Source organism: Fundulus heteroclitus, chromosome 14, assembly GCF_011125445.2.
Source record: "Fundulus heteroclitus isolate FHET01 chromosome 14, MU-UCD_Fhet_4.1, whole genome shotgun sequence".
Lineage (NCBI taxonomy): Eukaryota > Metazoa > Chordata > Actinopteri > Cyprinodontiformes > Fundulidae > Fundulus > Fundulus heteroclitus.
In genome coordinates, this window is record NC_046374.1 from 15,136,688 (window position 1) to 15,161,492 (window position 24,805).

The following is a 24,805-nucleotide window of genomic DNA, read 5'->3' on the forward strand; positions in this document are numbered from 1 at the left end:
TAATTGTTGCAGAATCTGGCATGATGGATCATAACCCATGTACCACTCAGGACAAAACAGAAATACCTAATGAAAATTCATATTGCATGGATAGTAGAGCTCAAAATGGGTCTAATATAACAGAAATTACAGATGAGGATATATTGGATTCTTTGTCCACTGAAGTTAAGCCTGAGGCCACGGATCCTGGGTCAGGAGAACTAATTGAGTCTGAAGAGATCACACAAGTAAAGATAGAAATAGATTTACAAAACCAGGAGAGTGGTGAGCAGAGATTGAAACAGGATGACGAGAAGATCAATAATTGTAAAGAAGACTCAGATTTATCTGCACAGATTTCTGACAGTAAAGGATTCAATAATCATTCACAAAGTTCATTGAATCAAGATCACCCTCATCTGGATGATGATCCACAAAGGAGAAATGAAATGACAACTGATGCTTCTGAAACACAGAAACAAGAAAGGGATGACGATGGAGAAGCAAGTTTTCATCGAGACAATTCAAAGACAGATGACAGGAGAGAAAGTAGACAAAAGGTGGATCAGAGTCAGATTACCGAAAATAGTGTGAGGAATAAAAAAGGTCAAGGAAAGAAAGAGAACAAAGACAACACTATCAGCACAGGAAAGGATCTGTCGAGTCAGCGTAAACGTAAACATGGAGATGTAGGAGAGGACAGCCAGGCAGGAACAAAGGTAAGGCAAATGGAAGAGAACGCTGACAATCCTGCACAGACCTACAATGATGGAAATGCAGAGGATAAACAGAAGAGACACACTAGACAAAAAAGACGTACTAGCCATGAGACACAAAAGAAGCTAGACTTGAAGAAAACTCCAAAATACAAAAGCTATCCAATAAGGGCGACACTGACAGGAGACCATGGGGCTGAGAGAGACAAAGAAACAAATCAACAAAAAGTTCAAGCTGACACAAGTAAAGGATCAGAGGTCGCCGTAGCCACAGGAGATCATTCAAACCAGTCAGCACTTTATTTCACGACTGTAGGAGGAGATAGCTTGGATGTTTCTGCTAATAGTAAAGGCGATAATGAAATAAAGATAGAATCTGTTCAGGAAAAGTCACATGACAGCCTCAAAAGAAAGGAAATGAACAATGACGGAAACGGTACCAGAGGATCAGACCATCATTTATTGCTTTTTGCAAAAGAAGAGGAGAGGCCCGTCTCTGAACCACTTTTACCTGAACAACAAAATCACACATCAAAGGAAGTCACCAGAGAAGCAAATGAAGACGAATGCTGTGTGAGAATTGTCCCTGGTGCTGAGCTTGAAACGCTTCAACAAGAGGGTGCTCTGAAAAAAGTATCTTTATGTAAGCTATCTGTTCTGTTTCTCCTGTTTCTCGCCCTGATGTGTTGTGTTTTGGCCCCACTGGCTGTGTGGCTGCTCTGCTCTGCTCTCCTCCCCATGTAATTAGTGGAAACAGAGACACCTGCAATGGTCCTGTTTACCTCCATTGGGTTCACCTGCGATCATGCCTATAAATGCAATGAAGCCTTCTAGCCCATTGCTTTGCCCAAAGGTTAATTACGCTGTGCCCTATTTTCTGTGTAAACCAGTTGCTGCAGTTATACCACAATCGTCTAGTAACTTCAATAAACCACCTCAAAAAACAAAATAACATAGCAGTGTGTGCAATGCTGTCACAAGTTTTTTGTCCAACCATATCAAATAACTACATCTTTTGGTTTCCATTTATATCTGCCATCTGTTTTCAGTTCCTAAAATGATTTGCATCCAAAGTGATCCATCTCATATGTTGGCCGTCATTGGTGACTGTGTTTTCTTTTGTGGCATAGTCTAAGAAAAATTTCAATGAATATACTTGGTGTAATTGTGTCTCAGGAATGCATGCTTATCATATTTTTGTTCATTAATTAACATTATCTCTGTAATAAATACAACATGAATAAACATGGATATCAAACTGTCACGGTTTACGTTTCTGTCAAAATCTTAGTTTCTGTCATAGTTTGGTTTTGTCTTGATTTGTTCTTAAACTGTGTTTTTATTTAACTTGTTTCACCAGCCAGTTATTCTGTCAGCAATATCTACATGCTCCCTCTTGCTCAGATAATAAAAAACAACAACATCAGCTACCATAACTATGCAGACGACACACAGCTTTACATCACCATGTCACCAGGTGACTATTAACCCATTCAAGCACTAAGTAAATGCCTAGAAGAAATCCATACGTGGATGTGCCAAAATTTTCTTCAGTTGAATAAAAACAAAACAGAAGTAATAATATTTGGACCAATAGAGGAGAGATCAAAAGTTAGCACACAGCTTCAGTCGCTTCAGCTAGGAACCACTGATCAAGCCTGAAATCTGGGTGTAGTGATGGACTCAGACCTGAACCTCCAAAAGCATCTAAAGACAATTACAAGGTCAGCTGAGGAACATTTCTGGGATTAAAGGACTAATGTCTCAGCAGGATCTGTAAAAACTAATTCATGCGTTTATTTTTAGTAGAATTGATTACTGCAACGGTTTTTTCACAGGTCTGCCTAAAAAGTGGATCAGACAGCTGCAGCTGATCCAGAACGCTGCTGCACGTGTCCTCACTAAGACTAAAAAAGTAGAGCACATAACCCCAGTTCTAAAGTCCTTACACTGGCTCCCTGTATCTCAGAGAATAGACTTTAAAATCCTTCTGTTAGTCTATAAATCCCTGAATGGCTTAGCACCTAAATACATTAAAGACTTGTTATCAGTGTATAAACCCTCCAGACCACTAAGGTCTTCTGGCTCCAGCCTACTCTGCATACCTAGAACCAGAACCAAATATGGAGAAGCAGCTTTTAGTTCCTATGCTCCACTTATCTGGAACAAACTTCCAGAAAACTGTAAAGGTGTGGAAAGCCTGAGTTCCTTTAAATCAACATTAAAAACAAATTTGTTTAGGATTGCCTTCAACTGTTCTAGTTAAACTGTTCTACTGAAACACCACTTGTGTGTTTTTTTTTAAAAAAATGTTCTATTTTCTCTATTTGCTCTGTTTGTCAGGACTCAGCTGGCAGGGCCGTACAGCCTGTTGCCGTCTCTGCTCTGTCCACAGGTGTTCGCGGTTGGCTGGTGGGCGGAGTAGGCGCACCTGCAGCTCGTCAGCAGCACCGGAGCTGCACTATAAGATCTGCACTCGAACAGCGGATGGATGCCAGAGTGTTACCGTTGTGGTATGCCTACCAGCTTCGACCTCTCGCCTCTAGACTTAGCTCCCACGCTAACTGCCACCCTTTGTGTCTCCCAGGTACCTCCTCGTGCTCCTTCGTCCACCCTCAAGCTCCTCAATCCTCCTCGTGTCTCCTCCTGGGATTCTCCCGTTCCTCTCGAGTTGATCCTCGCTTCTCGGACGTAAGGCTTTCCCGACGACTCCCTGGTTCCATCCGCTGTTCTGGATTCTCCGGTGCTGCTCGGACCTCTCGCCTCGCTCTCCAGCTGCCCGGACACCTACGACCAACATCCAGCTGAGTCCACACTGCCGTCCTCCCCGGTTGGGTTATTGCACCTCGTGGTAAGCTTACGCCCCCCTAGTTACTTTACTTTAGGTTTCCCCTCCGTGAATTAATTGTCTTCCCTTACCTCCAGATCGACCCGGTTACCTGCTACCCGAGTTCCTGCCCGAGCCTCCTCCAGTCCGTGGATTAGCTCCGCCGCCTAGCATTCGCCCGCGTAAAAATAAACTCTTTAAAACTTACCTGTTGTCACCGAGTGTGTTTCTGCATGTGGGCCCGACATCTTAAGGCAAACATGACACTGTTCACCTTGCGTCACCAGCCACTCCCCCGTCACCTGTCACCCGCAATCAGTGCTTATCTCCGGTCACCTGTCCAGTCCTCTATTTATACTTGCCTCACTCCTCCGTTCTTTGCTAGATCATTTCGATCCTTTCGGTGAGTCATATCCAGCGTTCTTTATTCTGATTGCCCTGTTGTTATCGACCTGATTGGTTTCAGGATATCTAAACCAGCCTGACCCCTGTTTACCTGTTTCTCCTGCCTGATTCTGACTGCTAACCTGTGTGCCCGATCAAGTTCCTGGACTTTCTGAGCTTGCCTGACCCCTGAGCTTGCCTGACCCCTTTCTGTTTACCTTACTGGCATGTGTACCGAACTTGGATTCAACTCTGAGCTTGGATACTGCTTTGGACGGTCCTGCCCTTCGGATTTCCCGGTTTTTGACTAAGGACTGTTTTTGTGACTACGAGCTTTGTTTAGTCTTACCCTTCATACTTTCTGCCTTTAGTCTCGGTTCATACCCACCACCTGTTTTTTAATAAACCTTCTTATTCATATCTCCTGCTTGTCTGGTTGAATACTGGGTCTTTCAGTTCTGTTTTTGACATCAAACAACATTTTAAAGGGGCAATAAGCAACATTTCAATATTTTAGAGAGAACTAAAAAAAACATTGTGAAGAACTAAGGGTAGTATTTCAGATGAACTATAGTTTGATGTCACACTGCATCTCTTTGTATTGTTCTCCAGTTGCTTGTTTACATAGGCGGACTGGACCGTGCATGAACTGTACGTGCATGTGAACAGCTGCCACTCAGGGCCTTCCCTGCCCTAAAATGCCTCCGTCAGAGCAGTGCAGTGTTGGAGCAACATGGTGGAGAGCAACCCAGCAGGAAAAGTTCTCTTAACAGCATTATCAAGTTATGAGTTACTTACTTTTACACTAGAAATGTTCCATCAGGTGAGGCTGTGTTTTTGTCCTTTGCAAATATGCGCACAGAGGCGTTGTGTGAGCAGGAAAATCAGGGGCTGGGTTGCTGCTTGGAGCGAGGTAGAGGCACGGCTTGTTTTACATCTTGTTTTGGTCTGCAGACATTGCTCAAGCACTACCTAGTGGTGCTTGAGCTGGGGGGGGTCGTGGCCAAGTTAGGGGGGGTCGTGGCCGAGTGGTTAGAGCAGCGCGCTTGCAGTCAGAGAAGGTTGCAAGTACCCGGTTCGATCCCCGGTCCCGGCACTCTGGGTCCCTGAGCAAGACACTTAACCCCAGATTGTTTGCTGGGCGCCGCACATGGCAGCCCACTGCTCCCCAAGGGTGATGGGTTAAAAGCAGAGAACAAATTTCATTGTAATGTATGTTTCAATGACAATAAAGATGATATTACTATTACTATTACTATATTAAATACTGCTTATTGCTCCTTAAAATTATGTTAATTGGTGGCCTTCTTTTCAGTTTTTAATAGTGATGGTGAGATAAGACCTCATGAGGCATTGAACCACTTGAGCCCAATGGGGTATTCCTCAAATGACGTCAGATTACTAAATTTAGCACAGAGTGATAAAATCGTACAGTGTGCTTAAATCACAACCATCTTGTGGTAAGTGATAACCAGCTTTCCCTTGGAGTAATTCAACTGCTTCCAACTGGATGCCCAAAGTGAACCGAACCGACTCAGAGGCACCGATAGGTTTGGAAGAAGAAATAAACAGGGAAAGTTAAATGGTTCATTTAGAATGGTTTGCTTAATGAGTTTTCATTGTGTTTGTAATACAGATGGAGAAACCGCGCGTTGCTGATGTAATTCAAATTTGTTTTTACAATTATAACAAACGCTATCTCCACAAGGGTTTTATACTTTGATGGGATCTTGATGTTTGTGTTTTCCGGTCCGCTCATTACAACCAGATTCAAGCTTAAACCCTTTTAAAGGAATGTCTTGCCTTATCCAGCTGTGCATTTCGCAGGTGACTGATTACTAACCCCAATAAACCTGCACCCCTCTTTCTATACCAACCCACATGTAACCTCCCGACCCTTCTTTGAAGTCAGATAATAAAGGCAGAGGAGAGAAATGTCCCGGCAGGTGTAGTGCAGACATTCAAGGGAGTATGATTCTCCGTTCGGCGCTATTTCTCCTTCTCTGCAGAAAAGTCTAAACTTGTGTTTGTGGGGTTTTCTTTGAAGGATAATAAGTGGTTATTTATAATAACCCTATCAACATGGAACATTAATGTCGATTTAATGGTGTTTTTGTATAACTTTAGGATTAACTGATTTTAGCAATCGATCACTACAGCGTCTCCAAGCTTCTCAAAGGAAGAATTGCATTAATAAAATCAAGCCTCTCTAAAGTTTACAGTCCAAATCATTCTTCAAAATGTTATTTTATCAGATAATGTTTGGTTAACTCAGGATTTGCATTGTGAATGGGTTGAAACACACACCAAATGTTGTTCTGAATTAGTTAGCTAATTTAACTTCATTACACATTCTTCAAGATTAACTTTAGTTCTTTGGCTTAGATCTGCAGTGAACCAGGATTCACTGAATCATTCTGATGATGGTGATCAACCATTTTATTTTGTCTTTTTGTTTCTTTCGTTTGTACGTAGTTCCTTAGCATCTTTTTTATCTTCATTTTGCTTAGTAGTTTTAGTTAAGTTTCACTAGCCTAGTAGAAAGGATCTGTTGATTGAAACATAATGTTATTTATTAAACATTAAATAATTTTAAACAGTGTGTAATAGCACAACATCAGATTTAAAAATCTGTCAGCATTAAAAAACTGACAGATAAATCTGTGCCATGTAAATTGAGGACATCATCCACTTTTGACAACAGAAATTTGTAAATGATGAATAGAAAGCCTGAACTACTTAAGACTATTTAATGGCTGGTGCCCAATACTAAGTTTTAAACGTGTCAAACTTCTTTGTGGTTATGAGAAACATTAATCGGTTTATGTAAGTGAATGTATATTTGCACATATGGCATGCTTGGTTATTCTGAATGACTCCTGGGCCACACCTGTCAACAGATTAATTATGAAGCAAAATGCACATATGTAGGTATCAAGCAAATTTAAATTTTCTTTTACTTTATTCATATTAACAGAGACAAAATCACTTAATTTTCTGAAAAAACAATTAAAAGATTACAAATGAATGAAAAATAACAGATTATGGTTCTGAACATGAACAAGCAGACCTGGAACAATTTCAATCTCAGTTAACCAAGTTAATCTCTGATTAACTTGGTTAAAAACGACTGCTGTGAGTTGGTCTGTGTACTTTTAGTTTCTGTGCCACACAGGTATGGACGTCTGTCTGGGAGCCACGCCATCACTGCAGGGGATGAAGTAGGAACTGGTCTTCAGACACTCAGGAGTGAGCTTCAGACACACGAAGCAGAACTCCACCTGGCAGCGAGGACAGATGATGTTCTTGCAGCCCGTCTTGTCGTGCTCCACCTTATGTCCACAGGTGGGACAGGCCCGGATGGAGGGACAGGCATCGACCCCCTGCACCTGAGGGAGGGAGGTGGTCTTGCAGGTCCTGAGGAGTTCCAGGTCATGGTTGATGCAGCCGTCGTTACTGCAGCGATCAGAGCATGGAGCTGGACCTTTCCAAGGCTTCAAGCACTGCCAGCAGAACTGGATCTCTTCCTTCTGATCTGCAGCGCACACTAGGCACTCTATACAAAGGTTAGTCAGGTCCTCTCTCTCAATGAAGGACTTACAGCCAGGACACTGTTAGACAAGAGAATAGAAAAGATGCTAGCGTATGGCTATAATCTGCAGAACATTGTTAGATGAATTAATCTGCAGTTAGCAGGATGCTTACAGTTTTAAAATCACAGTACTCTGTAGCTGCCAGACGCGCAATGTTCTCTTCAAAGTGCTGCATTTCAGCGGCGGTCAGGACGGCCAGGCGGCGCACTTCCTGATAAGACCACAGAGCTCCACATTGTTGCAGGGTGCCATCCTTCAGGGCTGGGCACTTAAATTTGTACTGGCCCTGAAAGGTTAAACGTAGAATGAACATATAAACAAACAGCTTAGGGAGGTTAAATAACTAGGAAATAACATGAGCAACCTACAGCTTCACAGCTTCTCCATCAGATGGAAATTGGGACCCTGTCTGAACCTCTCTAAAACATGCTTCTTACTGTTGAAATTAAAATAAGATGCACAAAAATCTGCCAAAGGTATGAATAATTTTGGCCCTGCCTGATGTACTTCAGTATCAGTTCCTATTTCACAGCCTGGCCGGAGAGCATATTATTATTATTATTATTATTATTATTATTATTATTATTATTATTATTATTATTATTATTATTATTATTATTATTATTATTATTTAGATCCTAGTCTTTTCATTTGTATTGTTTGTAGTCCAATAAACTTTTAAGTAAATTTGCTGATTTGAGTAAAATCTGAGTACAGATAAGCAATATTGGGTTAAATTAAAAAAAAATTCTAAATAAAAAGTTTTATTGGGTTAAAGTTGAATAACTTCAGGGGACACTGCACTTGCAAGAGATGCTTGTCGGCTTTATAACATTAAATGTGAGTTTCTCAACTGTGCTTTTAAAAGATAATATTTATATGGATAATATTAGTTGATTACAGTTGAGACTGGATAAGCCTCGGAAGTGCCAAATAAAAGTAATTTTGCTGTTTATGTAATTTTGGATGAAACAAAGAGTACTTCGGTACACCCTGGTGGCTGAAAATCTTTCATTTTTGACTGTGAGCCATGAGAATGACGTTCAGCTCCACACAAAATGTGTGATCTTGATTTATCCTGGAAGTTTGCATGAACCTCTGTGTCTGAACAAGAGTTGTTAGTCTACACTTCAACAACAAATGTCCTTGTGAGAAAACAAAAGTAAATGTTAAAACGGCAGAGATGTCGGAAAGTACCGCCAAGTCCGTACCTGATCCAGCAGGCTGCGGCACCACGCAGTGAGAGACTGCGGGGTTACAGCATGACCGCAGGACATCTCAGCTCGGAGACCATCATCTCCTTCGTCGGGCGCTAAAAGAGCAGAAAACACAATAAAGACCCTCCAACATTGATGAAAACACTGTATTTTTAAAGCGGGATCTTAAAACACAACAGTTGAATTTCATTCCTTACGCATCGGATCCAGAGCATCGGGTCTGTTGACGAATTTCAGGGTCGTGTCTCTTCGGTCGTATCGTTTCTCGTCCTGACCCGGTCTACTCATTTTGGATCAGCTCGGAACCTCTGCGCTGCTGCCCGTCAGAACAACTCGCTTCTGTGCGCAGCCGACAGACGACGGGCTCTGGAGTAACCGCTACTGCGTCACCAGCAGGAAAAGTATTTTACTTTCAGTTTCTCGCCTTTTGTTTATTTAGTTTTTTTTGTGCATTTTCACTTACAAGAAGCACATGAAAGTAAACCCTTAACCTCACCTAACCGTGTTCTTGTTTTCTTGAGTCTTGTCCCATTTTGAACACGATTGTGCCGAGCGCATTGTGCCTTTTTTTTAAACCCATTTTTTTTTTTACAAATACATATTTACTTGCATTGAGTTATGCATGAACAAACAGGAGCAGAAGGAAGATAAATATTGTATTATCTACTCCAATAATAATAATAATTAAGAATGACAAAGATTATATGCAAAACTAAAAACGCAGGCCCTATAATTTCTAACCCACTCTCCACACCCATTCACCAAATGTCTTCTGCACGTCTATAATTGTAATACAGCTGTCACAAATTTCAAAAATTATCATAAATTGTTTTCTAATTGTATGGATTCGTTTAAAAAGTTTGTTCTTGAACAACTTTTTAAAGTGACAATCTTTTTTTACAGCACTTATATTCATTCAAAGCATTCCACAGTTCAACTCCATACACCAATGGACACTTTCTGTGTTGTTGTTCATGCGAACATAGTACGGACATTATCTCTTTTTTCTCTGTAACCTTTTTTATTAGTGCAATAACTGAAGTAAGGGAGAATTATTGAGCAATATAACATGCCTAAAGAGCTACAGTCAAACAAATATTTTACTTTAAATAAAATAGGCCTACCAACACTTTTCATTCAAAAACAACAGTAGCTGAAATGTGTTTTTTTTTTTCTTCTTGGCGCTCTCTCCCTTGGGTAAAACCAGGAAAAATAATAAATGAAATGACTAACTTTTCATCAAAAAGTGGTCTGAGTTTAAGGAAGCACGCATAAAAATCAGCTCGCTGGCAAATGCAGGCATACACGCCCGCATCACGTGATTTCGCAGACAGCAGGGTGATTTCCTGCAAAAAAAATAATCCCTGCTTAATTAACGTTAATGAGCACTTATATCAATTACAACGCTATATACGTGTGCAATTACGTAAAACACGTACGTATAACTCTTGGGTTACTACTATATGTTACAAAAAAATATTTATGGGTGTTTAAAATCAAGGCGCTCAGAGTGCATGGGCTCAATTGCTGCACATATTGGGCGCTCCGCAAAAGACGTTATCTGAAAACAGTAATAAGAACAGCGACAGCTCAACAGCTTAGGGTGAAACAGAAAATAGAAAGTAAAAAAAATATTTTTGTGACCTGCCTGACGTCACATCCTTCGTGCGTTGTTTTGCCCGCATTTCGGAGCCAGCTGGAGAAACGGAGCGGTAGACGGGAGCGCAGCAGACGGTTAGAAGATGGGGAAAATCTACCAGGTAGTGGTTCATGGACTGAGAGGACAGAAGCTGATGCTCGACCTCTGCAACACCGAGGAGCAGATGAAGACGATGACGGTGGGACAGCTGAAGGAGAGGATCGCTGAGAAGCTCCCTGAGACCGCAGGTAAATGCTTGAACGTTCAAGAGACGCGCAAGACGGCCACCCGACTCATGGTCAGAAATAATATTGTAGATGGCAGCTACATATTACATCTTATCTTACTTCTGGATATGGCAATTATTTCCAACTCTATGTTTATTTTTAATGAAAGTGGGTTGTTAAGTAACTTTAATTCAGATACCTTTCAATATTAAACATTATTATTAGACATTTTTTGACAGCCAACTACTCACGTGAATCAAAATTGAAAGTAAAATTTTCAGAATGACTAATGTTTTCCTGTAATCGGTTCAGCTTGTCAGTGCCATAAGCTCAAAGCCCATTATCACCTGTTGTTACCTTTATTTAAATTACTTAATCAAATTCACTGTTTGGCTGTTTTGTTTGTCAGTTGTTTTAATATGTGAAAGTACTTGGTGTTGCAAAAAAGTTACAGACAAGATTCATTTGTTGATCATTGATCAAACAAACACCTCTCCAAGTTGTCCAGGAATTCATTCTAATTATAGAAAATGGTATTTGTAAAAAAAAAAAAAAAAAAAAAAAAAAAAAAAATCTAAATCTAAATCTAATTTGCATCTGTGTGTGCTTTCTTCTTTGTGTTTTTTCCAGGACAGGAGAACCTGCGGCTGATCTTCACGGACAAGGAGCTGGAAGGAGAAAACTCTCTGCTGTCTGATTATGGAATCCAGCACATGTCTGTCGTCCATCTGGTGATCAGGGTCCCTGGAGGACAGACAGCATAACTGGGACCATCTGGACCTTCTTCTTCTACCGCCGTTGCTGCTGCCCACGGCTACAGGGGATGCTGTTAATGCCCGACTCTTGTTTACAAATCATAAAGCTTTAATCAATGATAAAAATACTGATCATATTTCATATCTTTGTAAAAATGTAATAACCCACTTGTAATAAGCTGTTTTCAAAGTTTGTTGCCGCAAATAAAATTATTTGATGACAAAAACATATTGTGGTAATATTGGGACATGCATCAAACATAAGTGTTGCCTGGGGAGTATTTGCTGCAAGATAACAGTAAAAAAGTTAATATTCAGTGTTGATCAATGAGTATCAAAAGCTAATTTACAGCTTTATGGTGATAATATGGTGATGTTCTCTCTTATGGTGCTTTCACACCGAACGCAATTCCAGCTAAATCTTTGCCTGATTGGGTTAGCTTGTTTGACATCTCGCCAGTCAGTCATGTGGCCAATGGGGACAACGCTCCATTCGCTTCAGTTGCTTTACCACGTCATGAAACAGGAGGAACTTCTATCCGTTTGCCTGTTGCCTGTTCAACTCAAAAGGGCAGACCGGGATTTTACAGAGTCACGATAATGTATTTATTGTGAAAGACCAAACAACGGTGCCGGTGTTCCTGGGTCCACCAGATCCTCTGAAGATGCTCCCAGATCGGGGAGTTCAGGAGCTTTGGCTAGATCACTGTCACTTCCCGCAGTACGTCCGTCTATCCAGGATCTGAAACTTTTATCCAGCTTGGAGATGTATCACTCGTACAACAGAGGTAAGGCAAGGATACGGTCTGGAGCTCAGACAGGAGCAGCAAGAGAGCAGACCATGGGGCTGGGAAGAGAGCACCAGAGCCACTGCAGAGGCGGCGGCTGGCTAGGACCAGCTCTGGAGCTACAAGAGGACGACGAATGCGGAATGATTTAGGAGTCTTTCTATGGGCTGACGTAAAACAGCTTTTTTTAAAAAGCCACCCACAAATTTTTAAAGGGCCTTCCTCACTCCATGCTATGTCAACATTCTTTTTTCTGTCTTTCATTTTGATTGAAAAAAGCCTTGTCTTCTGCTCTGCTCCTTCACAACAACGACCAGTCTCTCATTGGTTAATGTGATTGCTTAGCGTCGTTTTGCTCCTGAATGAGCCTCTACATTGGGATTACATGTAAACTACACCCTACGGTAGCCTCGTTCATGTTTGGTGTAAATGCACTATTATATCGGCACCTTCTCAGGTGCTCTACAGAGGACTTCTTGCTGTTTTAAAGCAGGAGAATGAGTCCTGGGTTCAAGACCCCTGATCTATATGCTCTCAAAACCATGGCCCATCACTCAATGTTGCATTGGGTTACACTAACACTGGATTATCTGTTTTATTGGTGTGAAGATGGGATCATGGGATATTCTCAGTTCTCAAAGCAATTCTCTGCATTTATCTTAACACCTAGTATCCTACATCTTCCAAAAAAGTACAGGAAGTTACCATACAAGTAAGAGAATACATGTGTACAAATATTCTGAATGTTCTAAATATTCCCTCCAGCGGAATCTAAATCAGTGTGTCTTTCGAAGGGAGTTTAAACAAATCTTACATTTTCTTGTTAACAAACTCAAGGATCTGGACCTATAAAAGTCTCCTTTTTAAAACAGCAACCCAGTATGAGGCAAAATAAACAATTTATATCTGCACACCACCAATTACTTTCAAGCTAAACTGAAACTTTGCTTTTTCTGCCATTTTAAAATCATTCAGTTTGTCCAAGTGTTAATAGAGGTTGACTCGACTCTATGTATCAAAGTTTTAAATAATTTCAACAAGGTCCGATTATTATTTTATCTTTATCTTTTTTTTATTTTATTTTTTTTTTATTTTTTACACAAAGCCAAAATGCCCGACCGCCTGTGAATGCACCACCATTTCGGGTGTAATGAGAAGAGAAAGCGAAAGTTGGAGAGGTTCTTATACCGACGTCAAAGAGAGGACAGAGAGCATTTTAAAACAACTTGGAGATTTTGTTTCAGCAGCGTGTGCATCTCACACCGGAAGGTACGCTCAATGCTTTGTTTTTCCTTCACGTTTTATTTTTATTCATTTTTACCCAAAAATTAGACCCGCTTTTTTGATTGCTTTCAATTTCATATAGCCGCCACTGCCGATGAGCTGATTACCCGAAGGAAGTAAAAACATGAGCTTGGGCTGTTCTCCAGGTGAGACCTCCCAATATTCTTGAGTAAATAAGATCAGAGAAGTATAGCGAAACCAAACATTGCAATTAAGTAAGAGAAGCGTTACTTCAGTTTAACGTTATTCAAGTAAAAAAATAAAAGTCAACAAAAATCACCTAAATAAACGAAAATAAGTATTTTATGAGGTTAATGAGCAATAACAGAAACTTTGATTGTAATTCATTTTAAATAAATTATCCAATCAGACATGACAAACCCATAAAATAATGTGCAATTTGTAGTATTTTCAAATAGCAAAATAGTCTTTACAAAAAAAGATTAAGGGAAAAGAGACACAAATACCTCACTTTTTTAAAGCACTAAGCGTAAAAACCATCGCAAACAGTGGAAACTGCAGTGAAAAGACGTCAAATTGATATCACCATATATGCAGGTGCATTTGGTGAGATGCACCTACATCTCACCAAATACACCTGCAGAGGTGGGCAACAGACCACCCACCTCTGGTTATAATTGAACAATGTGCAGTGTGCAACTCATGCTCCTTTAACTTTTCCTCATTTTGTCTCATTAAAACTTTGATGTATTTTATTGAGAGTTGTGGAAGATATGATAAACCAACATAAAGTAGTGTGTAATTGTTTAGTGGAAGGAAAATGATTCATGGCTTTCAAAATTTTGTATGACTAAAATGTTGCATTTGTAATAATGAGTAAGCCTGCTCTTTCCTCCAGTTGCAATATTTCCTTTCGTTCCTTTTAGCAAAATAGTCTCAAACCTTTTGCAGCCTCTAGCAGGTCTTCTGCAACATTTCTCTGTATTTATGTACATTGTACTTCCCCTCAGGTCTGAGTCTGACCAGCTCCCCTGTCCTTAAGAAAAACATTACCACAGGATGATGCTGGCAACCAGAATTTGAGGATAGGTTGTAATACAGTTCATTTTCCTCCACATACCATTGTGAATGTAGACATCTGACCAGGGTGTCTTCTGCCACATATTTACTGTTTCCTACATGACTTGCGTGAAAAACGTCCTCTTTTGTTACTGACATTCAGTTTGCCGCACTTCTATAAAGGCCAGATTAATGGAGTTTGCGACTAACAGTTGTCTTCTCAGCAGACTCTTCCACCTGAGCTGTGGATCTCTGCAGCTCCTCCAGAGTCATTGCCTCTTAGCTGCTTCTCTGATTAATGCTGTCCTTGCCTGACCTGTTTGTTCAGGCAGACGGCCATGTCCTAGGTCCTAGGATATTGTTGCATATCATGCAGCATTCTCCACATCTAATTCTTCTTTTATTGTGTGAACAAAACAACATGCCTTATTTGGGACCACTTCAAAAGTGCCTTATCATTGTTGCCAAAGAGCTGTTTCATTAAAAATCAATGTTTGGCATCAATCTGTTGTTTATTAGGGTAAAATAGTCTAACCCAGCAATATATGCAACAGCCGATCATTGAATGTTGTCTAACATTAGTCAGTTCTGCCATTTACATTTTTAATGTTTGTCTTCCAGAGGCTAAGTACCACGGCCTGTTCAACTATGGGGCAACGTGTTACCTGAACAGTGTGCTGCAGGTTCTGTTCATGACTGAAGAATTCAGAGAAGCTGTGAACAGGTTTGTTTTTAAAGGTTTGTGCGTTTAACTTTTTGCCAAGATAACATCTTCAAGTGCTGGACATTGATTTGCATTTTGCTTTAGGTCTTCTCGTCCTAATAAAAATTATATTGATCATCATCTTAAAGAATTGTTTAGAGATTTACTGACACGGACAGCATCTACACATGACATATTGACAACACTAGAAGTCAACAACGGTACAGTATGATAAGGGTGAACCCTTTTTACTTTTTAGCATATCTAAATCAGGTTGTGTGAATCTGGATCCTTGCAGTAATGACGTAGTCTTCTAATTATCATAAATGATGATTCTGAATTAGGAAAACAAATTGTATTTTATAGTTTCTGTCTTATTTTATTAAAGTCGTTGAAATAAATCTTATAAATGTCTTCCCTTTTTCCAGTGAATGTACAGCAAGATGCTGCTGAGTACTTTGAGAGGATCTTAAATAAGACCAGTGAAAATGCAGCACAGGTACCGTTATTAGCTGCAAATAATAAATTGTACATGGCACCACAGTAAATATATAAGCATTCTTATCTGTGTGTGTTTAAGATCTTCCATGGACAGCTGACTCACAGGACCACCTGTTTAAAATGTCAGAGAGAGGCTGACAATGAAGGGCCATTCTGGCATCTTCCTCTTGAACTGGGAGCTTCCAGTGGTGAAAACTACAGCGTGGTGAGGATCTGATAAGCTATGAAGTTAATATTTTACTGATGCGAGGGGTCAATGTTCAATGAAACAGTCAGAGTAACTATTTTCACCATAGAGCAATATAGCAATAGACAATACTTAGCTAAATAGGTCAGAGAAGAGGAGAAGTTTATTTTTCACTTTAAACTTCACAAGACAGCTTAAAAGCACTTTGGTCAAACAAAGGTACAGGAGCCGAGAGCTGACCGTCAATATATGAGTTTAACAAGAAAGAAAGCCTGCCTGCAGTGACTCACTGCAATGACGAATTATCACAAAGTTTATTGCTGCGCTCTCTATTACAGGGTGTCACTTTTAAACTTGGGTATAGCCTGAACAACTAAACCAGGCACAATACCTGTAATGACTTCCCCATTTTACCATCCAAATGCCGCAGAAGCATGGACATCTCTCTTTTGGCTATTTGAAGTTGACCAAGCTTTGTCCTAGCTCATAAATATACATGGAAATCTAACTTTCTAAACCCAGTTAATGCTTTGCAAAAGTATTCACTCCCCTGGAACTCATTGACATTTGTGATTTTTCAAGCATAAAGTAATTGCCTGCCCTGTTCTGCAAAGTATCTCAAGCTCAGTCTGATTGGATAGAGAGCATTGTTTAATTAAAAATCTGAAACATGTAAAACTATTAAAAATAAAATAATTTAACTATACATATTTTTATTGCTGCCTGCGGAACAATAATCAAGCAATATTTTAGTGTAACACAGAAAGGTTTGTGGAAAGAGGCACTTATCTATATGAAGGGAATACAATGTTTCCGGTTATTTTCCATTTTCTTGATATGCTTTTCATTGTCTACCATCAGGAACAAGTACGGGATATGGGACTCTCTTTGAACAAGTTTAAGCAGTAGCTGCACCCTGGTCAGCCTTTAAGTAAATTTGCCAGATATTTTTGTTTATGAAATTAATAGAAAAGCAAAAACTTGGCTGAAAAAAAGAAAAATGTTGTACTGTATTTAACATTTCCGTATAGGAAGATTTCCATTTGTTTGCATTCTTTCAGAAAGGCCTCATATCAGTGGAAATCTTGTCCTAAATAATTAAAATAATCCGTCTGCATCAGCTGCTTGCGTTGGCGGGCCAAACTTATGCTGTGGCTAAACTGTTGATGCAAGCCGGACAAAATCATACTGAAAAGCTGCAGAGTACGTTGAGAGTTTAAGCTTTTAAACTGGTGAGTGCTTCTTTTTTTTTTATTTCAACCCAGTTTCTTTTTATTTTAGGAGAATGGCATCAACATGTTTTTTACACCAATGACGTTTGAGGGAGAAAACCAGATGTACTGTGAGAATTGTGATGCTAAAGTTGATGCCACCACAGTGAGTAACTATTAGGTGTTTTAAAGTGTTGGTGAAATAATTGAAACATGCAAACATTTTAATTATTTTAGCAATGTATTTTTATATCTTGACATATCTATTTTGTTCTTCAGAAATATGTAATAACTCACCATCCAGATGTCCTGCTTCTTCTGCTGAAGAGGTTTGACTTCAGCTACAAGTACATGTCATACATCAAAATCAACTGTGACGTCGATATTCCCCACACCTTAAAGATACCAGAGGTAAACATCTTCTGCATTAGAACTTGTTATGATGCTGAAGTGTTGTTTTTTTAAACCTCTTCCTAATTCTAACAAATATTCTTCCATGTGGATCAGAATCAGACATATGAGCTCTATGCAGTTGTGGAGCATGTTGGGGATCTCAGAGGTGGGCATTACACTGCCATAATCAAACCGAAAGATGAGGAAGCACGGTGGTACACCTTTAATGACACTCATGTCACACCGGTAAAACTAATTCAACATTTTTTCACCATCAAATAATTTTGCTCAACATATTAGAGAACAAAAACAATTAATCAGATCATTTATTTGCTTTTTTCTCCTCTCAGCTTTGCCAGATTCCTTTTCTTAACAACAGAAACACTGAAAAGTAAGTTTAAAAGAATGCTGACTGCTATTTTTATTGTGTTGCATGAACGATGCAGTCACAAACTGTCAGCTTTACAAATTGAAAGCAGGACCGAATCATCCTGTTACAGAAACAAACTCAACAACGGCTGCTATTTTGAGCTTCTGATTGCGTATGTTAGTGCTGTAAACTGTGCTGCATGTTATCCCCTGACAGAGCACCCGATATTCGAAGTGGACACGGTGTCTTAAATAAGTTTATTATGGAAAGTTTAAGGAGCTGATGCAGGAAAAAAACCTTGGCAAATGTGAGCATGAGCTTGACAATCATGACAGCAGGCTGTTCTCAGGAGGTGACAGCCTGAAGGGCTGAGGCTGGAATCAGGTCCATGAGGGGGTCATACGGGGCAGGACTGACAGGCAGAGCGATCCGATGCTCTGAGCAAGGATCATGGTCTGAAAACAGTCCAGGTCGATGTCCAGAAAAACAGAAAGCTGATGAGGTGTCCTCAGAGACAAGGCGGGACAAGGAAATCCAGAAACTTGAACTTAATCAAAGCAAAGGCCAGAACATGACCCCTGCACATGTTTTTGCCAGAGCTGTCGAGTTTTCAAGGCCCAAACATTCATAGGCCGAGAGAGAAGATAGATAGAGAGGAGAGAGAAAGAGATTTCAATCACAGTCAGGTACCGGCCGTGTCAAGTTGGACCAACCACTAGGAACATACCGATAAGCATAGGTGAACTTGATTACACCAATCAAAATGGAGAACAGTTTAAAAACAATGTAATGTCTAAGGTTTCTTTCTTTCTTTTTTTCCCTGCAATGTGTTTTTAGTTGATTTGTTTAATACTATGGTCTGCTTTCATATATTTCTCCTTCTAGATCCTCAAATGCCTATCTTCTATTTTACAGGAAGAAAGGTGAGAACAAACAAAATATTGAATTAGATGTTTTCCAATTGTTTTACACCGTATTTGATTAATTTGCAAAATGACTTGATTTAATTAGTTATGCTATGTAATTGTTGCAGGCTCAGGCACAATGGAGGCGTGCTCAATCAGAGATCAAAACCTCTGCACCACTCAGGACTCTGGGGGTCAGTGGAAGGGTGACAACACAGAAACAGCTATTGGGAATTTGTATAAGATGAATGGTAGCACCCAAAACAGCTGTAATAAAACACAAATGAAGCCTGAGGCCAGGGGTCCTGGCAAGGGAGAACTGAATCAGCCTGAGGAGATCGTGTCAGTAGAAAAAGAAATAGATTCACAAAACAAGTGGAGCGATGAGCAGAGATTAATTGAAGGGAGTAAACAGCCTGATAAGGAGGTCAGTTATCGTAAAGAAGACCGTTCTTCAGAAAGAGATTGTTCTGCACAGTGTCCTGAAAGTAAAAGGTTCAATAATCCTCCGCAAAAGTCATTGAATCAAGATGGCCCTCATCTTGATGATTATCACCAAAGGAGAAATAAGAGGACGGCTGATGCTTCTAAAACACAGAAACAAGAAAGAAATGATGATGGTGGAGCCAATCTACATCAAGACAGTCCAAAGGTAGATGGAAGTGGAGAAGGCAAACAACAGGAAGATCAGAGACAGACAACAGGAAATAGTGAGAGGGATAAAAATGGCACAGAAAAGAAAGGGGACAAAGATTATGCATTTAGGACAAGAAAGGATCTGTCCAGTAGCAGTAAATATAAACATGTAAACGCAGAAGAGGACAGCCAGGCAGGAAAAAGGGGAAAACCTGGGGCAGAGTATTCTGACAGCCCTACACAGCCCTACCACCATGAAAGTCTGAAGGATACACAGAAGAGACAAATTAGACAAAAAGGACAGACTAGCCATCCGACACAAAACGAGCTTGACTTGAAGAAAACTGCAAAACCTAGTGATAAAAGAGGAGCGCCATTTACAGAACACCAGTGGGCTGAGAGAGACAAAGAAACAAGTCAACAAAAACTTCAAGTTGACACAAGTGAAGGATCGCAGGTCGCCGCAGCCACAGGGCATCATTCAAAACAGTCACTACTTGATGTCAAGACTGTGGACGAAAAGATCCTCAATGTTTATTCCAGTGGAAAAAAGAAAAAGAAAATACAAATAATAACAACTATTGAGGAAACATTATATGGCAGCATTAAAAGAAACAACAAAAACAACGAGGATAATATTACCAGAAAATTTAGCATGGCAGATCATTTTCTGAACCCTTTTCACCAGAAAAACAACATCACACATCAAAGGAAGCCGTCAGAGGAGCAAATGAAGACAGATACAGTCCGAGAATGATCCCTGATGCTGACTTTGAAACGTTTCAAAACAGGCACGTTATGAAGAGGAAAAAAGTTTCATGCAAGTGCACATGTGTGTTTATGAGCACAATGGAAGCAGCAAAGAAAAGTGACATTTTTGTGTTTCTCTACTGAAAAATTCAGACCAGGACTCACATTCAGCTTAAAAGGTAATCAAAATGGTTTTATTAGCATTATATGTTTTTGTTGATATTGCAGCTTCTTAAACTGTTCAGTCTGGCCTATTTAGGTCTGGATGCATTGAACTATAGAGAGATTCAGTGAAAGCACATCTTTACCAAATTATCAGTCCAGCAAAAGATTTAGGTTTAGTTTGGGACTAAATTTAGCTAGCTAAAATAGCAATGCCATGTTTTTATTTTAACGTGTGCTTGAAGCATTGTGATATTTGGCAATAAAATGTCTAAAAATACCACAGATGAGTTTCTTTATTTTTATTTGGTCATATTATGTTGTACACAACAGTCACCTGAGATTATTCAAAGCAATATAAAACATACAAACTAATACATACTGCTAAAAAAATAAAGGGAACACTTGGAGTTACATTGTGTTGTTTGAGTGTTCCCTTTATTTTTTTGAGTAGCATACAAACTACGTTTTTGATTTAGCCACACAGCTGAATGGCTGTTGACTAATATTTAACATGTGCTGTTTATTCAAGCCATAAATTGAGTGCACAGTGCACAATGAGCCCAATGCCTGCAAATGAAAAAGGAGATGCTACTTTTTCTTTTGTACAGTCAACTACAAATAGACCCATCCTGATTCAAGGGAAATAAAAACACAAAAGCTGCGCTGTCAAGTTCTTTAAAAATATTCTTACCACAGTTTTGCTCCTCGATGTTTTTCCACCACTCACAAATGACCTCTCTTCAACAAAGACGGTGTCTCTCTAGAGAAGAAAAGCTAAAAGGATAAAAAGCAGAAATAAACAGTCTAACTTGGAAGTCATAAATAATTTGATACAACTAGCCTCAGAGACAATATCAACCACTAAGTCACATAAACTGGCTTTATTAAAGATAAGGTCTCTGTCAGGAAAATCACCTTTAACTAGTGACTTTATTACCGAGTCTTGATGTTATGTTTTTTAACAGAAACATGGTTACATGAATTTAATGAAGCACCTATTCTGATGGAGTCGACTCCTCCAAACTGCAATTTTCTTTGTGAGAGCAGACAGCAAAGGAAAGGTGGAGGAGTGGCAACATTGTTTAATGTTTCACTAAAGTGTAAAAAAGTGTTTTTGGGAAAATTCGACTCTTTTGAACATTTGGCTCTCCAGGTAAAGAGCCCGGTACGAACTATGTTTCTGAATATTTACAGGCCTCCTAAGTCCAAATCAAACTTTATAAATTAATTTAATGACCTCGTATCTGTGATATGTGTTGATTACGACTGTTTAATAATTGTGGGAAATTTCAACATCCACGTTGACAACCCTGAAGACAGAAGTGCAAAAGAACTGTGTGACACACTTAGAAACTTTGGTTTAACTCAACATGTTAAACATCCAAAGCACAAACAGGGACATATTTTAGACCTGATCATCACTAAAGGTCTAAAGATTTCTAACTTTTCTGTTACCTTTGTTCTACTTCAACATTGAGCTGTAATTCATTAGATGAACTAGTAGATAACTTTCAGTCTAAAGTCTCAGATATCACTGACTGCATTGCTCCAATTAAATAATAATATTAAGAGAGACTTTACAGATATAACTTACAACTGAAAAATTCAAGGGAATCTTTCTTGTCTGAGATCATCAACAAAAACATTAATAATACTCGTGCCACAGTCAACAGGTTAACAAATGGCCCTCGTGGTTTCTGAACTCTACTCCACCAGGGCTTGCAATAAAATTTCTAACTTCTTTACTGAGAAAATCCAAAAGATTAGAGGGGTGGTCTGTTAATTCGTGTCATGTTCAGTTCCAAAGTTTTCTCCAACAAGAACTGATCTCAGCAAAGGGTCCCAATTCAGCCAAATAAACAACAAAATCTTAGAGGAAATTGTTCACCAGCTAAGTTCCCTCTCCTGCTGCCTTGATGTTCTACGTGCAGCTTTCTTTAACTGGTTTAAATCCTACTTAAAGGACAGGGACATTTTTGTATCAGTAGGTAACTTTACACCAGAGATGACAAAAATCACATGTGGGGTTCCCCAAGGGTCCATCCTGGGTCCCCTCCTCTTCAATATCTACATGCTCCCTCTAGCTCAGATAATAAAAAACAACAACATCAGCTACCATAACTATGCAGACGACACACAGCTCTACATCTCCATGTCACCAGGTGACTATGAACCAGTTCAAGCGCTGAGTAAATGCCTAGAAGAAATCAATGTATGGTTTTGTCAACATTTTCTTCAATTGAATAAAAACAAAACTGAAGTAATAATCTTTGGACAATAGAGGAGAGATCAAAAGTTAGCACACTGCTTCAGCTAAGAACCACTGATCAGCCCCGAAATCTGGGAGTAGTAATGGACTCAGACCTGAACCTCCAAAAGCACCTGAAGACAATTACAAGGTCGGCCTTTAATCACCTGAAGAACATTTCTAGGATTAAAGGACTGGTGTCTCAGTAGAATGTGAAAAAACTAATCCATGCATTTATTTTTAGTTGAATCGATTACTGCAACTCTGTTTTCACAGGTCTTTTTAAAAAAGTTTATAAAAGTTTTTATACACCGGTATCATGAATGCAGAGGATGGTATATTGTTAGCGCCACCTGGTGGCAAAGGAGTACTGACACTGAAAAGCAGCAGATCAGAGATAAGGCTGACTGTGTGGAGCTACTTAGAATTTCGCCATTTTCCAGCGATCCAGTAATCTCTATTAAAGAACAGAAACAGATCTCTCTGTCCAAGTGGCCTTGATTCTCTAACAGGAATCATACTCCATAATCTGTCGCCTTGACCAGTGATTCTGGTCTTTGAGAGTCACTTCTCAAACACATACAGTAGAGTTGTCAATATAATCAATGCCTCAATAAAATTAAAACTGAAAGAATTAAGAAGATAAAGATTTATGTTCAAACTTATATAAACTGACCCATTCACATCAGCCCAAAATTGCACTTCTCCCGGTAACAATGCAATGCAGCCTGAGCCTGACCCAAATAATGAGCTTAAAGTCTGCTTACATGTGGAGAAGAGCCAGATGAAAACATGCGACAAGATGAACACAAAAGTGTTTGGAGAAACTTTCCCTGGCAGACAGACAAGAAAAACAAAATGTTGAATGGTGCTACATGCTAAGCTAACAGTATGACACGGAGGTTTTAGAACATCTTAAAAGGATCAACAAAGCTCCTTTATCTGTAACGGTGTTGCAGTAAACCTCCAATAAGCCAGGAGTTCTCAAATTTCTTCTGCTGGATCACCCTTTTAAAAAGGAAATATTTTCAGACCCCTTCAACAAAATTGACCAAATCTAGGCCCAGTTCCACCGGCTCTTATTTGCTGCGCACGGCATTGCTCTGCTTTCTGTCAAGTGTTACAGGAACAGTTTTTTTCATGACCAGCCTGGGTCCCTTTGGCTCTGATAAATACCAGGGCCAAATCGAGCTGACTCGAGACGAGCTTTGAGTGAACACACCTTTTAGGTGACTGGCTGTGGGGTGAGGAGAAATGAGAAAGTTTTTCTCCAAGGAAATTCAGAAAAACTGAAAAGCAATGACATTCATTTTAAGGACCACTATGAACAGCGTAGGTCAAACCAAAATATAATTTTATTATTTATAAACCATGAATGACGCCTAAAGGAAAAAAAGAAAAGAAGAAGGACACCTCAGCCTCCTATACCTAGACGCGCTGTGCCAGATCCATAGATTTATGGAGGCTTTCTTTCATTTTACACTGAAAGCTGTTAAGTTGTCTCTCTGAATCGTCCATCCATCCACCTCATGAGATACAAGGGAGCAGCTGTCTGCCTTTCCCTGCTGCCGGCTCAGGAAGAGAAAACGTCTGTGAAGCGTTTTTCTCTTCCATGCCTTTCTAGGCCCGATGAGCCACTACACGAAAATAATCTGAGCGGGGAGGAGCGGGGAGGAGCTGAGTAGAGCGGCGAACATGGGCGGGTCAGTGGGTCTGCGCCTAACGTAACCAATCATTTTCTGTTTTAATGCCGTAAAGCTGTCATTTTGAAGATTAACCAGAATCCCATTTAAGATGTATAACACATAAATGGGTTCATTTCTAACATATAACAATGGTTTCTAACAACTATAATGTTTCAACATTGCCTCACTTTTTTAACATTATAATATTAACTTTTAACCTGACTCGTACCTGCAGTCTACTTTTAACTACCTATGAACCTCATATAGTCAATATCAAGCCATTAATATTAAAGATACATTTCATTTACATTAAGTTTTGTACTTTTTATGAGTTTATGAAGTATTCATAAAGTATAGGGAAGTTTGGTATTCATCATACTACTGACAGCAGGTATACACCAAACAGCAGGGGTTGCTGCTGTCACAGCAAGAATGATTTAGAAGGCCTCTATTTTCTGGACAAAAGAGGCAAGGCTTTTTTAGCGCCCCTCCTACGTTGAGGCGGTACAGATCAGCACATGAAAATGTTAATCAAAGGATGCCTTAGTGAAATGATGAATAGTGAAGCAATGAAACAACAAACAAGTTTATCTACAAATTATATATAGCTCAGCAGACATTT

General features: G+C 39.6%; 4 protein-coding genes across 5 annotated transcripts in view; 3 read left to right on the forward strand and 1 right to left on the reverse strand.

Annotated features, from left to right (window-relative positions):
- LOC118565681 overlaps positions 1 to 1,945 on the forward strand; it is a 28,709-nt gene extending 26,764 nt beyond the window's left edge. The window contains exon 4 of the mRNA XM_036146360.1: positions 1,549 to 1,945. The gene's annotated coding sequence lies outside the window, so the exon portion shown is untranslated. The remainder of the gene's footprint in view (positions 1 to 1,548) is intronic.
- LOC105929785 (ubiquitin carboxyl-terminal hydrolase 26) overlaps positions 1 to 20,527 on the forward strand; it is a 28,241-nt gene extending 7,714 nt beyond the window's left edge. Inside the window, exons 1-12 of one of the 2 annotated variants that reach the window (XM_036146359.1) lie at positions 13,307 to 13,394; positions 13,492 to 13,555; positions 15,051 to 15,153; positions 15,238 to 15,353; positions 15,561 to 15,631; positions 15,713 to 15,838; positions 17,102 to 17,197; positions 17,311 to 17,442; positions 17,539 to 17,670; positions 17,775 to 17,815; positions 18,680 to 18,717; positions 18,828 to 20,527. In XM_036146359.1, the coding sequence (XP_036002252.1) occupies positions 13,534 to 13,555; positions 15,051 to 15,153; positions 15,238 to 15,353; positions 15,561 to 15,631; positions 15,713 to 15,838; positions 17,102 to 17,197; positions 17,311 to 17,442; positions 17,539 to 17,670; positions 17,775 to 17,815; positions 18,680 to 18,717; positions 18,828 to 20,092 (2,142 nt within the window). In that variant the 5' untranslated portion in view covers positions 13,307 to 13,394; positions 13,492 to 13,533 and the 3' untranslated portion in view covers positions 20,093 to 20,527. Of the gene's footprint in view, positions 1 to 13,306; positions 13,395 to 13,491; positions 13,556 to 15,050; positions 15,154 to 15,237; positions 15,354 to 15,560; positions 15,632 to 15,712; positions 15,839 to 17,101; positions 17,198 to 17,310; positions 17,443 to 17,538; positions 17,671 to 17,774; positions 17,816 to 18,679; positions 18,718 to 18,827 lie in introns of those variants that run through there. The other variant, XM_012867691.3, reaches the window with a different exon arrangement.
- Positions 6,887 to 9,222, reverse strand: si:ch211-212k18.15. The gene is made up of 4 exons (XM_012867692.3): positions 8,914 to 9,222; positions 8,711 to 8,811; positions 7,612 to 7,785; positions 6,887 to 7,517 (listed from the first exon to the last, which is right to left on the reverse strand). Exons 1-4 carry the CDS (start codon positions 9,002 to 9,004, stop codon positions 7,062 to 7,064), a joined length of 822 nt encoding a protein of 273 aa, XP_012723146.2. The 5' UTR covers positions 9,005 to 9,222; the 3' UTR covers positions 6,887 to 7,061.
- Positions 10,295 to 11,569, forward strand: LOC105929787 (polyubiquitin-like). The gene is made up of 2 exons (XM_012867693.3): positions 10,295 to 10,603; positions 11,213 to 11,569. The coding sequence occupies exons 1-2, from the start codon at positions 10,459 to 10,461 to the stop codon at positions 11,344 to 11,346; spliced, it is 279 nt and encodes a 92-aa protein (XP_012723147.2). The 5' UTR covers positions 10,295 to 10,458; the 3' UTR covers positions 11,347 to 11,569.
- Positions 20,528 to 24,805: the final 4,278 nt, after the last annotated feature.

Bases quoted from the DNA above. Each gene is read 5' to 3' on its own strand.
- si:ch211-212k18.15 (XM_012867692.3), bottom strand. From the start codon at position 9,004: ATGAGTAGACCGGGTCAGGACGAGAAACGATACGACCGAAGAGACACG. The intron at 8,812-8,913 runs GTAAGGAATGAA...CTGCTCTTTTAG, and splicing joins CGATGCTCTGGATCCGATGC to CGCCCGACGAAGGAGATGAT. The intron at 7,786-8,710 runs GTACGGACTTGG...TTAACCTTTCAG, and splicing joins GCCGCAGCCTGCTGGATCAG to GGCCAGTACAAATTTAAGTG.
- LOC105929787 (XM_012867693.3), top strand. From the start codon at position 10,459: ATGGGGAAAATCTACCAGGTAGTGGTTCATGGACTGAGAGGACAGAAG. The intron at 10,604-11,212 runs GTAAATGCTTGA...TGTTTTTTCCAG, and splicing joins GAAGCTCCCTGAGACCGCAG to GACAGGAGAACCTGCGGCTG.